Below are 17,041 nucleotides of genomic sequence, written 5' to 3' on the forward strand. Positions count from 1 at the left end.
CTAAAGCACTATAGAAATATTAGTTAATTCTGTCATAAAAATTCAAAGAAGTCATCTTTGAACTTCCTTAAGAAGTCATCTACCTCAACATTTTAGTTCCACTGATGGAGATACAGGGTTCAGAGGTAAAACGACCTAGTAACCATAAAGTAGAATGGTCACAGAGACAAAAAACTGGTCACAGAAAACAGCTGAACTTTCAAGAAAGTTCAGTGCTGATGTAAATGAGTTAGTTAAGGGAAGAAAAGTAGGGGAATCTTGATGACTGCCTTATACACAGGGAAATAGAGAAGACAGCTCTCTACTGCTCTCTGGTGGGGATTAAAAGAGAGGCAAGGATATGTTCAAAAACCAAAAACATCTATGCCTGCAAAAGCAGCCAGAGGAGATACTTTCTGGAGGAATTAAATATATTTTCAAGAAGGGAAGAAATTAAAATGGTACACAAAAAAAGTGTGTTCCCTTATGTGATGTTAAAGGAAATAAGTTCATATAGATGATAATATATAGTCAAATGACAATCCTGAGACTACTGGCAGAGTGGTATGTAAATAGAAATAAACTCCCAGCCTATCCCAGACCCATTCAATATGCATTTTAGCAAGATTCCCAGGGAATGTGAATGCACACAAAAGTCTGAAAGCATATCTCTCTTTTTCCCCTTCTCTAAAACCTTGCTTCCTTAATTACTTTCCTCCCATTCACATTTGCTGCCCCTTTCCACACACTGGTCCGTTCATATTGTCCCAACTGCCAAAATCCTTCTCTCATATCTGAAAATTTCCCCCTTCAAAATACCCTATCACCTGATTCCCCTCTTTTCCTTGTTCTTCACTTCAGTAAGTCCTGATGGTTTCACTTCCAAAATATACCCCAAAACTTATTCACTTCTTTCCATCTTCACTCTCACTAAATTGGTCCAAACCACTATTTCTCTCATCTACATGATTATAATAGTCTCCTAACTGGTCTCCCCACTTCCTCTCTTAATGTTTTACAATCTATTCTCAAAACACACATAGTGAATTTATTTGAAGCAAAAATTAAATCATTTCACTTATTCTTCAGCTTAAATTCCACAATAGTTATATCACTTAGAATAAAGTGCACACTGCTTACCTTGGTTGATAGACCCCATATAAACTGTTTCCTATTCCCGCTACAAGATCCATTCCAGCCACTCCCACCCTCTTATCAAGTTCAAGTCATTTTGCCTTCTTTGTATTCCTCAAAAACACAAGTATTCTCCCATCTAAGGGCTCTTGCACATACTGTCCCTCTGCCTGGTATGCTCTGTTCCCAGATCTTTGCATGGCTGAATAATTACTCAAGTTTCAGCTCAGGTTTGATATCAGAAAGGCCAATCCCAACCAGCATATAAATCACCCTATTTTGTTCTTCAAAACACATATCACTATCAGATAGCTCCCTGCTTACTGTGTATTGTTTGTCTCCCTTCACTAGTAGGTAAGTTCACCAGAGGAGCGATCGTGTCTGTCTTGTTTATCACTGTGCCCTTCAGTGCTTAGAAATGGATGCTTATGATCTCTAAGAAGTATTATCTGGGCCCTTTTCTATAACTGTTTGTAGAACCAACATCCTTACTATACCCTGCCATCATCTAACATTTATGGAACTGCTATGTGTTAGGCACAATGCCTTGCATTCTTATACTCAGTTCCTTATTTGACCCCCACAAAAATCCAATGAGGATATATTTTAAATCCCAAACTGAATCTCAAGACAGATTAAGTATTTTTCACTAAAGACCACAGAGATGTTAAGTGATAGAGCCAGAACGCACATCTAACTCCAAAACCTATTTTTTCCCTACTACATTTAGATACCTCCCTTAACTAGGAATATTTAAGAAAAAATAAGAGGTAAATATGACTTAAATAAATGCATTCAGTAAAATGAAACCTCTGCATTCATCCTCCCCACGAATATTTAAGAAACAACTATTATGTCAAGCACTGGGCTAGACATGTTACATATAAATAACCTGACACTAGAGAGCTCAAGGAACCTGTCCAAAGTCACATGGCTGCTGAGTAATGACAAGAGTAGAATTCAGACAGCGTGACTCCAGAGACCATGCTCTCAATTACCCTATACTGCCCCAAAGGGAAACTAGCATCAGTTTGTTCATTGCAGTGAAAAAAAATTAGGCCACTTTAACCCTACAGTCTTAAAAGGACACTGTTAGGAGAATGTTTATACAATTTTAGTCTTAATGCATATTTATTGGGGCTATAACTAGTATTGAGTATTGAGTAATATTATCAAGGCAGTCAAGAATCATTATCGACTTCTATTTCTCTAATGATTTTTAAGTTTTCCAAGATATTTTCACATATTATTTTCACTGATAAAACCATCAATAGTTTCCCATCTTTTTATTCCATAGAATAAAGCCAAAAGATCCCTCACAGCTCTGCCTTTCTAGCTTAATTTACTTCAATCCCATTCACAAAGTGTTACGTTTCAACTATATTATTCTCTGAGGATTTCACCTTTGTTCATGCAATTCCCTTTGTTTGCAATGGTCTTCCCTATTATTCATCTGGTAAATTCCTACTGTTCTTTCAAGAGCCTGTTCAACTATCTTTCCCATGAAATCTGCAGTTAACTCAATTACTCACTTCTTCCTTTATCACCTTCAAAAATTCATTTTTATACATCTCTAGCATAAGTCTTATATAAGTATGCAAGTGTTTCAATTTCCCAATACAATGACCTCTTTGAGAGTAGATACTGTCTTTCTCAACTCTATACCCCCAGTGTGACTCATGTAAGATATTCAATATTTATGAAATGAATAAGAATGATTTATATAAACTAACAAGCTGGAAATTAGAAGTACATATCCCATACTAAAATGCACAGTTTTACCTCAGTTTTTTTCGCTATAAAATAAGGGATATTCAATTCAATATTGCAATAACTATGCTTCCTAAACAATAGGAATATTCTGAAAGTTCATTAGATGGGGTCACAAAAAAATCCAAATAGTTATTACCTCCTCCATCATGGCATCCTGTGTGGCAGAGATTTCTCCTTTGGTTGCTCCACTCTGTACCAGGTTCCGTAATCGTATACAGAATTCTCTCATCTATGACAGAAACTTAGTTAGATCTCCAACAGTTATCCAAATTCAACTATAAATATGCCTAATAGACCAATATTGGTTCTATTTTGAAGTATAACTCAGCCAAGACCCAGGGTAAAGTTCATAAAAGCAAATGTGTTTCTCCCTAACTAGTCCACTTACACACAGAGTTAAAAATGCTTTCCTCTGGGAAAAAGGTATGGATTGTTCCCAATGAATATTAGATGAACTGCACATGTTCTTAAAAAATAGTACTCTCTATGACAATATGTTTTTGGAAAAAGGGGAAACATCTGATCCCATAATGCCTATTATCTTAGAAAAAAACAGACTTAAAATAATTTTGTCACTAAGTCATTCTAATGGATTTTTATTTAGAATTTTTACTGGTTGTCCAATTCTCTGCCAAATCATTAGGACTGTGGCTCTGCCACAACCCCCAATAGTTTTTTTTTTTAAATTAAAATCTAGAACTTTTTAATATTTTATTTAATTCTTACATAATTTTTCATATTTGTACAATGTACGCATGTTCATTTTGGTTATATTCCCCATACAATTGCACCCCCCCTTATTTTGACTCTAGTTCTTCCTCTCCTCACCCCTTCCTAATCCCTCCCCCGCCGACCCCCCCCCCCGTAGTGTGTCTCTGGTTTATAGTTGCTTGTTAATTTTGATTATTACTTTGCATTGATTAGTCTTTTTCCTGGTCTCTTATTTAGGTTTTCTAAATTCCTGCTATGAGTGAGACCATCCAGTATTTTTCTTTTTCTTTCTGACTTATTTCGCTGAGCATGATCCAGTCCAGCTCCATCCATGTTGCTGCAAACTGCATGGGTTTCTCTTTTTTGATTGCTGAGTAATATTCCATTGTGTATATGCACCACATCTTCTTGATCCAGTCATCTATTTTTGGGCATTTGGGTTGTTTCCATAGCTTAGCTATTGTATATAACGCTGCTATAAACATAGGCGTGCAGGTGCCCTTTGGAGTTATTGTCTGTGTCATTTGGGTAAATATCTAGGAGTGGAATTGCTGGATCATATAGAAGCTCTATGTTGAGTAGGTCAAGAAATCTCCACACAGCTCTCCATAGTGGTAGGACCAGTTTGCACTCCCACCAGCAGTGCAGGAGAGTTCCTTTTTCTCCACAACTTTGCCAACATTTGTTGTTGCTAGTTTTTTTAATATGTGCCATTCTCATAGGTGTAAGATGGTATCTCATGGTAGTTTTGATTTGCATTTCCCTGATTACAAGTGATGTTGAACATTTTTTCATATGCCTGTTGGCCATTTGCATTTCCTCTTCAGAGAAGTTTCTTTTTAGCTCTTCTGCCCATTTTCTGACTGGATTATTTTCTTTGTTTTTGTTGAGTCTCATTAGTTCTTTGTAGATTTTTGTGATCAGTCCTTTATCATTAGTGTTATGGGCAAAAATGTTCTCCCAGTTGGTGGCAACCCCTAATAGCTTTGTTTTTCAATTTTAAGAGATGACTAAGACAAAAGTGAGTCTGAAATCTAACCACAGTGCTAAAGAGGATCTTGCTCCGATATGAAATAGAATCCAATGCTATATTATTAGTGATCTTTTAGCCTTTGGATAAAAATCCCATTTCTTGGGCAGAAAATAACCTACTTCTAATATGGAAAAACACTTCTATGGTTTATTTTTAAATGTAATCTTTCTCCCAGGGATAATAAATCTAATTTTAGTCTCAAAGATCAGGACTGCAAATTCTAGCAACTCCGAATTTTCAAAAAAAGATGCCTGGCTGGGAGAGCAGCATCCCTATAGGGTTTATAATTCTCCTTGGGAAAATAGGGTATGTAGAGAAGAGAGAATGATTCATTAAGATAACCGAAGCAATCAAAAGCAGTTTAGTAACTCTATTAAATCTGTAGTAAGTGGATGAACGAGACTGATGTGGTTTAGGGAAGCCTCGGCACTTAGCATCCTCAGTAAGGAAGTCTCACAAATAGTTCTTTTTGGTTTTACTAGTACATAAAAATTGTCCCAACCTACCTGCTCAATTCACCTCTAGTAGAACCAAGTAGGAAGTAAAGGCCCCAGTGCAGTGTTCATAGCCCATATTAATTACACATGGAACTTTTTCACCTTAATACCCATAAAAAAAATTACAATTCATAGAAACAAAAGTGGAAAGCAAATATTGTTTAAAAATGAACAATGATGTAAAAAATAAATTAAAAAAACAAAAACAAAAACAAAAGAAACACAAGTGGAAGATTTTTGAAAAGAAAAAAAAAATACCCTAATCGCAATTATTTTTAAAGTTAACATGTAGCTGCTTTTTGATAGGCAATGAGTAGCTATCTTATAAGTTATGTACACTGAAATGCCCAGGAATTGCCTTAAAAATCCGGTTAGGAGTTAGGAGTTTTAAGGTAAGTACACTAAATTCAATTCCAACCTGTGACATATGTTATACCTTATGATTTAGAATATCATTCATCCTTCTGGTTGCTTCTGTTGTATAAGATTCAGGGAAGCACTTCTTAGGGATAACACCATATTTTTCTAAAAAAGAAAACATAAATTTAGTGTTCAACAATGTATACTCAAGCATTAAAAACCCTGGCAAAAAATAACTACGGCTTTAAAAAACAGGCCATATTGCTCAGAAAACTTAACAATCTTATGCTTCATATAAACAGGTTATTTAATGAGCATGTTTACCCATCTTCCTTAGAATTAATTCTATTCTTTTTATCTGTTAACGTCATAAAATGGTCAGCATGTCTTTAACCAAAAGACAACATTTTTTGAATGAGGATATTTTCAAACAGTTGCAGTTTCAATGTGTTTTTTGGTAACATTAACAATCTTTTTCATAGAAAGCTAATTCTTCTCTAAAGCCACCATTCAAAGTATGTATCTCCTTACCTCTCATTTAAGAAAGACACTTCATAATTGTGAGAGGAAGGTCCTAAGAGTTAACTGTGTACCTTTCCAGGAGACCAATTCTGCTCTATATAAAACCAACTAAGAAATGGCCTATCATTAACTACAGAGCCTTGATCTTGATCTTGATCTTGCTGAGTTTCAGTACTAATAGAGACTCTTACCAACAATATTGACAAGCATGTCCCACTGTCCACCATCATTTGCTGGATTCATAAGCAAATACTGTACCAGCCTACCATCCTCAGGTTCCTTTTTCTGAGCTGTATCCACAAAAGCATTCAAGAAGAAATAGCAGCGTTCAACCTAGAATAAAAGAAGTTATATAAAATGAAAGGAAAAGAGAGCTAATGCCTTTATTGGCATTATTACAGAATAAGAGCCTTGGAACTACTATAGACCCAATATAGAAATTTTTAAACTAAAGTTAGTAATGAAGTATCAGTATCTGGCTTTTTTTTTTTTTTTTAAGATCCACTGTGGAAAGCTGTGTGGAGATTTCTGGACCTACTAAACATAGAGCTTCCATATGATCCAGCAATTCCACTCCTAGGTATTTACCCAAAGGACACAGAAACATCAATTCCAAACAACACCTGCACCCCTATGTTTATAGCAGCACTGTTTACAATAGCTAAGCTTTGGAAACAACCCAAATGCCCAAAAATAGATGACTGGATCAAGAAGATGTGGTACATATATACCATGGAATATTACTCAGCATTCAAAAAAGATAAACACATGCAATTTGCAGCAACATGGATGGCGCTGGAAGAGATCATGCTCAGCGAAATAAGCCAAAAAGAAAAAGAAAAATACCGGATGGTCTCACTCAATGCAGGAATCTAGAAAACTTAAATAAGGGACGAGGAAAATGAATAACTATAAGAAAGTGAAAATCAAAATCAACAAAAAACTATGAACCAGAGACACTTTTGGGGGGGCGGGGGCGGGAGGGGAGGGATTGGGGTCAGAATGGGGGGGCTGCAATTGTATGGGGAATATAACAATAAAATTTATAAAAAAAAAAAAAAGATTTACTTATGCATGCAAGAACTGGGGTATAACCAGAGGTGTAGGAGGTTAAGAGGATGCACCAGAGACAGAGTGGGGAGCAGAACAGGAGTATCCACTGAAATACACTGCTGAGGGGAGTGCGGGTGAGACAGGAGAGGTCTGCTGTGCCATGTGGGTTAGCTCCCTGGCTGGGGATTGAACTCCTGCTACAGTGGCTGGCAATAGCTTGACAGCACTGAGACTTTAACCCCTGAGCCATCAGAAAGGGCCAGAATCTGACTTATTAAGCATATTTGAAGCTTCTTATATCTATGTGTGTGCTTTCCAATAGTTTATTCAAAACAAGGCATTGCTTTACTTAAAACAAAATCTGATATTTAGTTTTCTTTTTTTTTTTTTTTTAAAGATTTTTTTTTTTTTTAATAGAGGCATGTTTCTCTTTATTTATTTGTTTGCTTGTTTGTTTGTTTTGTTTATACATGTACTGGGCACAGTCAGAAGTGCGGGAGGGTGAGAGAATTCACCGGAGCCAGAGCGGGGAGCAGAGCAGGCAGAAGGACCGAAGTACACTGCCGAGGGGAGCAGCGGGCAGCAGGAGGGGTGTGCGCGCCACGTGGGACCCTCCTCCGGCGGCCGGGGAGCAGCCGGGGATCGAACCGGCGCCGCAGAGGCCGCGGGCAGCTTCGCAACCCAGCGCTCCACCGCTGCACCACCGGGGAGGCCCTGATATTTAGTTTTCAATCAAATAACAGCTAATGGATACATTTAATATACACTGTAAAGACTAAAAAGTAGAATATAAAGTATTCACTGTTTTTCAGACAAGTACTGCTCCTAGAAGGGGAATGAGGTCCTAGAAAGTCCAGATAACTAAATAAATAAAGTTGCTACAAGAGAACAGCAGACTATAACCACAAAAGCAAGAAATGAAGAGACAGTCCCTACCAAGGTTGACACTGAAACAAAGAGAATCTTGCACAATTAGTCCCATACCTTGTCCCAGAAAAAGAGGTAAGATTGACTAAACTCAAATTCTTCAATATTTAATTTTTTCATGAATGGAAGTCTCATGACATTCAAACAAGAAAATATCCAGCATCGCCCTGAAACAAGAAAGCAAACCAAGAAATTATGACTTTTCATATAGATTACATCATTCCAACTGTATTTTTCCAACAATGAACTGTATATTTAAGAAAACCCCAAAAACAAGGGCTCTCGACAAGTAAAGACGGAGAAATGAGTTTCTTCTCTGTATTACAAACTGGCTTATTAATGGGAACTGAGTCTATTAGCATATCTGCGAAAGTTGCAACCAAAGAGTCTACTTAAAAGTAACACATGATGACATCGCACTGTGTCTTTTCCAGTTCATACATTTTGGCATACATAAAGCATTCAGAGCAATTTGGGGGAGTCCTCATTGGTTTGCTTTGTGCCAAGAGCAATTATCTGCAAGACACAGAACTGCAATCACATAACTTCAGGACAGAATATAGTGAATTCACACAGATAACCAGGGACTTGTCATATTAGGTACAAATCAAATATGCTAGCAAGCCACAGAGCACCGAAACAATTCACAGAGTAATGTTTTAAGGCCTGCCTTTACCTGTGTTTCTTCTCTAGGAATTTACTACAAGTTCTTTCACTACAAATCTCTGCTCCCACAAAACCATTCTTTAGTAAGACACCAAAATGGGACACTGTCAGGAAAGTCAAGTCAAGTATGCAAGAAGTTTTAAGACCTCACCTGAGGCCTTCTGGTTGGTGACCGGCTTGCCTTCCTGAGGTACAACGTGCTGGAACACATGCTGGGCCCCCTGTACCGTGGCTCTCTTCAGACAGATGTCCAGCAAGTCGTGGGTGGTCCCCACGTTCTGGGCAAGCACGAACTGAGGGTCGGAGTTCAGTTTCTGAATCAGAGCCGCTACCTTCTCCGAATTCAGTCCTGTTGCAAGACCAAATGTCACTCCAGCACCAGACAGAAGCCAAAGAGGGCTGATCCGGGACTCCCACACCCTGACTCTAACTTCCTAAGCGCTCCTGAGGAGACCACGGCAGCGAAGCGTTTCACCGGCGCTCTCCCTGGGAGGCTGTCTCCCTCCAAGCCGCTCCCCGCCTCCCATCGCCCCTGGTCCCAGCCCCGGCCCCTCCTCGCCGCCGGGCCTCCCGAGCCCAGCTGGCCCCCGGAGAGGACCGACCCCGGCAGGGCCTCGGCGGCGAAAAGCAGCGCCTCACCCGCGCTGTTCATGGTGCCCACGCAGCCCGGCGGGAGAGCGGTAGTTTTCGGGGTCCTCAGGTGAGCGCCGAAGATGCTCTACGGGTCGCTGTCCAGGCGGCCCAACTTCCCTCTCTCACCCGGAGCGCCGGAAAGAGGAAACCGGTTCGGCGGTGGCGGAGGGCCGAGGCCAAGACAAACGGGGTCCGCGGAGGGACAAAACTCCCCCCTCGCGTTGCTGAGTCAGCGCCGCGGGGCTGGCCCCGCCCGGGGGAGGGCCGAGGGGGCGGGCTCGTGACGCGCTGGGCCCCGCCGGCTCGCTCTGCCCCCGGCCAGGCCTTGGGGAGCTCCGGGTAGGGGCTGCGCCCTTCTTCCGCCGCTCCGCGCTCCCCTCTTCCGCCCGGCCCGGCCGCGCCCGCGCCCTCGGCCAACGGCGATCAGCTTCCAGGCCACGGGGCGCCTCCCGGGATCAGCCCGGCTCCCGCGGGGCCACCTGAGGGGCGCGTTGGGCCCACAACCCGAGTACTCTAGAACGGGGGAATGGGCTCCATGACGCCTGTTTCGAAACCAAAAGGGGACTCGAGGCGGTCGGGTGGAGCTGAAGGACCGCATTATTAACCACGGAGCTTGGGATGGGTTGACTCGTCCCAAAAAATGCACCCAAAGGCGCTTCTTATAGGTATCCTTTACTGACCAGTCACTGCATTTTCAATGACAACTTGTTGCTTGGATTCTAGCCAGAACCAAGTTCTTGCCCACGCATTCAGAAGCCAGTAGCACAGTTCTACAAATGCACATCTGCTCATTTCAAGAAAACTACCCTTTCTGGGCTTCATGGAGTCGGTGAGTGTCTACTACCTACCCCGGCATGTAATGTGGGGTTTAACCAAGGGAAATGACGGAAGCCAGCCTTATGCTTCTCCATACTTTTTGCAAGGTCCTCCACAAAACGTGCCAATGAACTTGGTCCCGACTCCCACCCACCTAAAGATAACCAGGCAACTTTTCAAGATTTTGAGATTGCAAAGCCCTTTCATATTGTTTTTCGTGCTCTGAAATCTCACCCCTTGGAGAAGTTGGGATAGGATCCCTGGATGATAAAACACATAAACTTATCACTGGAAAACTATCACTGAAAGCTTTGTCTCTGACACTTAGAATTGTGAATCATCTGTGGAATCTACAGTCTAAGTCCTAGATTGAGTCATTACTGGCTCTAAGGAACTCTGATATCTGTAAAAATCCATACTCAGACATCAGTCATTTGAGACATTACAGTTTCTATGTCCCTAGAGAGAGCTAGCTAAAATTTTGGGATATGATCGCAGCTATCTCCAACAGGGCCCTTCAAATGCCTTATTCTGAGATTCTGATGTCTGAAGAAAATGAACAGGCTGAAAATAATGCCCAAAGAAATCAATGTTTTTTGTTTTCACAAAATGAAATGTTCAAGCATCCCGTCCAATTCAACTCAAAATTTTATTCTTAAAATTCTTACCCGGCACTGGACAAGTTGTTGATGATATGGAGACTCTTAACAAAGCTTAGTCTTTGCCCTTAAGAAACAGTGTAATGGGAAAGAGATGCAAAATACCTTTAAGAAATCTCTACTAGCATACTAATAGTGCTGTGGAGGCAATCAGGAGAGAGCTGTTAATTAGGGCCAGAGGTGCCTGAAAAAGGTGACAAGTAAGCATAACCTTAAAGAGTGGGTGGGATTTTACAAGGCAGAACACAAAAGAAGGCCATGCAAGTTGCCAGAAAAGGCACAGAGACTTTAAAGCACACGGCAAAATCATGTTCAAGAAATGGCATCATAGTCTGGTGTGGTTAAGATCAAGGAAGTGTTGAGATTGAGGCAAGTGTAGGACTGGAATAGTGAGTTTAGGCCTGGATATGTAGGGCTTTATAGGCTATACCTAAGCATTTGAGCTTTATCTTATGTTTAGTTAGAAGCCAAAATAGGTTTTTAATCAGAGGAACAATATGTTCAGATCTGTGTAAAGAAAGAAACCTGAGGGCAGTAGGAGAATAATTTGGAGGGGAGAAATGCTGGACATAGGAGAGATCTAGTTAGAAGGCATTTCTAGAACTGTACTTGGGTGATGTAGAAAGCCTTTGCCTGTGGGAAGGGAACAGTAATAATCTGGAAGTTTTCGATTGAATGAATAGAGGGAGCTTTCATCAAATGAGAGAAAGAAAATACAGAAAAATAGACATGTTTAAGAATATGTTAGGCCTCCCTGGTGGCACAAGGGGTTAAGGCACAACCTATGAAGCTGTCTGAAGCCTCTACAGCACAAGTTTGATCCCCTGGCTGGCCAAGGAGCTACCCACCTGGTGCAGCAGACCTCTCCTGACTCGCCCACTGCTCCCCTCAGCAGTGTACTTTGGTCAGTCTGCCTGTTCTGTTCCCTACTCTGTCTCTGGTGAATCCTCTCCCCCCCACACACACCTCTGGCCTGTACCCCAGCTCTTGTATGCATAAATAAATAAATCTTTAGGGAAAAAAAAAAAGAATATGGGCCTCTCCAGTGGCACAGAGAGTTGAGTGCCGTGCTGTGAAGCTGTCCGCAGCCTCTGCAGTGCAGGTTTGATTCCCGGTCAGCCAGGGAGAAACTCATGTGGCAAGGCAGACCTCTCATGCCTTGCCCGCTTCTCCCTTCAGCAGTGTCTTCAGTCCATCTGCCTGGCCTGCTCCCCGCTCTGTCTCTGGTGAGTTCTCTCACCCTCCCGTGCCTCTGGTCTGTACCCCAGTTTTTGTATAAATAAATAAATCTTTAAAAAATAATAATACACAAATTATTTCTTCAAGAAGAATTTGGAAATAAAAATTTTTAAAAATGTATGTTAAGTGAGCTGAGCAGATAATGAATTCAATCTGGATTTTAGTAAGTTTGGGGTACCCACAGGACACCTAGGAGGAAAAATTCTGAATGCAGATTGAAAGATATCTAGAGATTAGGTAAGACATGTAAATTGGAGTTAGAACTATGAAAGTCAACAAAAATACAAAGGGAAAAGTGTAGAACAAAAAGACAAAAACCAGAATAGTACCCAGAGCTGCAGTGTGCGGTTGTACAGGGTGTTCACAGCATGAGGGTACCTGGCTGAGTGGGTAAATGGGGCCTGAAGTCCAGTTTAAGCTCTGTTTTCCTGGTGATGTACCCTGGTCTAAAACCTTCCCAATTAGAATAGCACCTTTTACTGTTTCTTACAACAATACCATGTTAGGTAGCAGTACCTGAATGCATCACAACATTGAAAGAATGAATGAAGTCAGAGAAACCAGCAGAAAATGAATAAGCAGTGAAAAGGATGGGAAGACTCCTGGAGAGTTATCTTGGAAGCCAGGAAGGCAAGCTGATGAATGGCAGCAGATGGTGAATGGGACTGAAATCTTTAAAAAAGTCAAGTAGGACTGAATTTGGCAACTGGATTGCGGGTGCCCTTAGAGGGAGCAACTTCAGTGGGAGGTTGGTGTGAGCAGAAGCCACACTGCAATAAAATGACAGAGAAGGAAATATCAAGGAAGCTCTTTTGAGAGAAAAGGAAAACTTAATTTTACTAGAGGATGACAGGCAGGAACCAGTACAGATGAGAGATTAAATGTGTTGGAGAGGGTATAATTGTTAGAACAAGAGCCCAGGAAAAAAGTGGAGATGGAATCACTGGGGTAAGGTGGGGAGGACCAGTTTTACAGCTACAGCCATCCTTTTCACACCAGTAATTATATTTCCCCACCCCTTGCCCAGAGATTCATATCATCATCGTTTTGCTAGGTCTCTTGCTCTGCCCTTATTGTCAGGGTGGCACCCTTACTACCAGTTTTCCACCCAACATCTCACACCCATACACTCAGCCCCCGTGTGGGCATGAAAAAGAGGTGCAGAAGAAAACTGGTTTCCCAACAGTGTCACCCCAAATGACCCACCCAGGAGGACATACCCAGAATAGGATTCTTAGGACCTGTCTCTAACTCCATCCAGAAGAGATGCTGTGGGTCCAGTGACACCTCATGGAATAAACCAACCAGAAACGGAAATCTAGCATGAAATCTACAACTTTAGAAAAGAGAATCTTTATTAATACTGTGGAGTGGCACCACCTGCCCTTGCAGCAATGCCTTTTCTCAACTGTTTCTATGGACCGCGACAGAGTTAAAGCAAACAGGACCAGTCTTAAGGCAAAATCCTCCATCCTGTAACCCTTCCTTTGAGCTGGCCATCAATCTTTGGCCTATGTTGGTCAACTTTTACTTTTATGGAAAAGACCATATTTTTATTTTGGTTGGAAATCTGGAATCGAATCAATACAAAAATTCTGCAATTTTATGAAGCATGTTCACATTTTAACGTTGCCCCATCTAATTCTGCACTATACTTTGGTCAGAAAGCCGCCTGATAATTCACCAGACTGTATAGTAAACTTCAGATTTCACACAATGGCATCCTGCTGGGCCTGCTGCATTGTTTGGCCTGCATAACCAATGTTTAGAATTGGGAAGTTTTGTATATGAATCTGGCTTGCTGGCTTCTTTTGAAAATATTATTATTTCTCCATAGTAATTGTGTCTCCATTGAAAGGGAAAAAAGTGAACAGGTCAAAGAGGCCCACATAGTTTCTTTATATCTAGATGGCTTCATTGATTTGCATTTATTGTCTATGGATATTATTATTATTATTTGCTTCTGATTTGACCTAGGAGGAGTTTCAGTGGTCTACCTCTCTCCTACCTTTCATCCCACCCTTACCCAGGTAATTCCTCCTCCCTTAGAATGAACAAAACTAGCAGAAAATGACTCCAGTAAAGCTTTCAGATATTAGATCCTGGGACTTTGGAGGACCCCAAAGCAGCCATATCCCTTTACTACAATTTTCCTCAAGTCTGTGACACACACCTACCTGAGCACAGGCACTTTAAGACTTCTGCTTTCCCTACCATTCCTATACTCCATGTGGACTTAACCTAACCCTTGTTTTCCCTCCCTCTGCTCAGAAAACTTCAGATTCAGGTTTTAAGTATTTGAACATTATGACATTTGTTGTAGATGTATGAGTCTTCTACCCCTCCCCCAACCAATGATTTTAAATGTTCTGCGATAATACCATTATATCAGCAATATTACTTTCTACCTATGGAAATGACGTTTCTGCCACTCACTGTTCTAGGTGTTAGCAATTCACAAAGTATTCCAGATAGAGGAGACAACATGTACTAAGGCAAAGAAACATGAAAGGGCATGAATGTGATTCAGGAAAAATGAGAAAGTCTGGTCAAGTTTTGTAAGTATTTGAATTATGCAAACTATTTGAAATGGTCTAGTAATGACACCTTACTATAGGCACACAATTTGAAGCGGTATGATGTACTTACAATGTTTTCTATTTGTCAGGAATTTCATACCTCAAAACCTGTGGTGGTTAAGTGAGCTAGAAATTGTTTATGCTTTTGCCACACCATGGGGCAATTTTAGCCGGCGAAACAATATGTTCTCTTCAGTAAATTTATATTTATTACTCATTAGTCTTGCTTGTTAAATAATGCTGCTAAATGGTCTTGAGCTATGGATGTTTTTAACTTTGTGTGAAGATTCAGGAGTGTATCCTTCAAATAAAATTCAACTACACTAGAGTTTGGTGTGGCAAGAGTGTAGAATAAATAGTAGTGGGAAAAAAGACATAGACAAAAGGTAAGAAATAGGTTAAAAACATTGTTCACAGTCAGACTTTGAAGTGCAGTGAAGAGCATTTTCCTTTATTCATGGGGGTTTCATATCCATGAAATCCTCCATAGGTAGAGACAAGAGTAGGAGAAAAATGTCTTTAAGTAATATTGTCCATAAAGGCAATAATAGGTTGGCACTATATTTCTCCCAAATATATCTTCCCTTTCTTTGTGTCTTTCATACATGTATGGCAACATTAAGCATTTGTTCCTCACCTCAAAGAGCTTTGATCTAGTAGGGAAAATAAGCAACAAAATTCATCATTATTTAAAATAGTTTTTAAATTTGAAGTATGCAAAAAACTATGCAATTGCATATAGTTGATGTATAATATTATGTTAGTTTCATGTGCACAATATAATGATTCAACATTTGTATATATTGTGAAATGATCACCACAACAAATCCAGTTAACATCTGTCATCATACATGGTTGTGCAATTTTTTTTCTTATGATAAGAATTTTTATAGTCGGGCCTCCCTGGTGGCACAGCGGTTGAGCGCTGGGTTGTGAAGCTGCCCGCAGCCTCTGCAGCACCGGTTCGATCCCCGGCTGCTCCCCGGCCACAGGAGATGGGTCCCACATGGCGCGCGGACCTCTCCTGCCGCCCGCTGCTCCCCTCAGCAGTGTACTTCGGTCCTTCTGCCTGCTCTGCTCCCCGCTCTGGCTCTGGTGAATTCTCTCCCGCTCCCACTCTTCTGACTGTACCCAGTGCTTGCATAAATAAATAAATAAATAAATAAATAAATAAATAAATAAATAAATAAAAACAAAATAAATCTTTAAAAAAAAAGAATTTTTATAGTCTTTTAGCAAGTTTTAAATAAGCAATATAATATTATTAACTGTAGTCACTGCTGTACATTACATCCTCATGACTTATTTCATAACTGGAAGTTTGTGCCTTTTGACCCCTTCACCGATTTTTCCCACTTCTTACCTCCTGCCTCTGGTAACTACCACTCTGTTCTCCATTTATTTAAGATTCTACATATATGTGAAATCATATAGTATTTGTCTTCCTTTCTCTATCTGACTTACTTAGCATAGTGCCCACTAGGCCAAAACATATTGTCTCAAATGGTAAGATTTTATTCTTTTTATGGCTGGAATAATATTCCTTTATATATGTGCCTATATATACCATATCTCTTTATCAATTCATCTATCTCTGGATACTTAGGTTGTATCCATGTCTTGGCTATTGTAAATAGCACTACAATGAACATGGGGTGCATATCTTTTTGAATTAGTGTTTTCCCCTTCTTCATATTAATACCCAAAAGTGGAATTGCAGCATCTATAGACAATTCTATTTTTAATGTTTTGGGGAATCTCCATTCTGTTTTCCATAGTGGCTATACCAATTTGTATTCTCACCAAACCAGTTTTTGATTAATGCATAAAATATTTACTGAGCACCTATTATGTGTCAGCTTCTGTATGAGATATAGAAGTACACAGGAAGCTGGACAGACAAGATTCTTGTTCTCCTGGTTCTTTCATTTTAGTGGGGGAGAGAGATAACAAATGAATACAGTAACTTTCAATATTGACATAAAATATAGGAGCATGATGTGATAGTGACTGGCCAGGAATAGTGGCATAAACAGCTCCTCTGAGGAGGCAACCATTTGAACTGAAAATTGGTAGTAAAGATCTGGACATGTGGAGAGTCTGTGGGAGAAAGTTTCAGAAGAGGGGAAAGCAGGTGGAAGAGCCTGAGGGGAGGAACATGGTGGTCACAATGAACCCAGATTCTTCCCAATACCGTCTTTGGACTTGGTCTCCTCATGTTTCCTCCTTCAAGTCCAATGGAAAAGTTTAGCTTTTTTTCACTCCCTCCTAAGCGTCAAGACTATCTTTCACAGAAACTTTCAGCACCCTTCTCCCTGAATTTTATTGTCAAAACAAGCTCATGTGCCTTTCCCTGAGCCAATTGCTGGTAAGGGAATGGAATTACCCTGTATCAGTCAGACTTATCCCTAGTACAGTAGTCAGTTCTCCATATGTATTCCTTTTCCTGAGTACATGAGA

General features: G+C 40.4%; 1 protein-coding gene across 1 annotated transcript in view; it reads right to left on the reverse strand.

Annotated features, from left to right (window-relative positions):
• The window catches only part of BLMH (bleomycin hydrolase), a gene marked incomplete at both ends in the record, with an annotated part of 47,484 nt that extends 30,685 nt beyond the window's left edge, over positions 1 to 16,799 (reverse strand). The window contains 9 exon segments of the mRNA XM_084237852.1: positions 3,023 to 3,115; positions 5,564 to 5,652; positions 6,201 to 6,342; positions 8,047 to 8,156; positions 8,807 to 9,004; positions 9,265 to 9,340; positions 9,342 to 9,410; positions 9,414 to 9,734; positions 16,776 to 16,799. Of these exon segments, the coding sequence (XP_084093978.1) occupies positions 3,023 to 3,115; positions 5,564 to 5,652; positions 6,201 to 6,342; positions 8,047 to 8,156; positions 8,807 to 9,004; positions 9,265 to 9,340; positions 9,342 to 9,410; positions 9,414 to 9,734; positions 16,776 to 16,799 (1,122 nt within the window).
• Positions 16,800 to 17,041: the final 242 nt, after the last annotated feature.

This window comes from Talpa europaea (assembly GCF_964194135.1).
Source record: "Talpa europaea genome assembly, chromosome: 7".
NCBI lineage: Eukaryota > Metazoa > Chordata > Mammalia > Eulipotyphla > Talpidae > Talpa > Talpa europaea.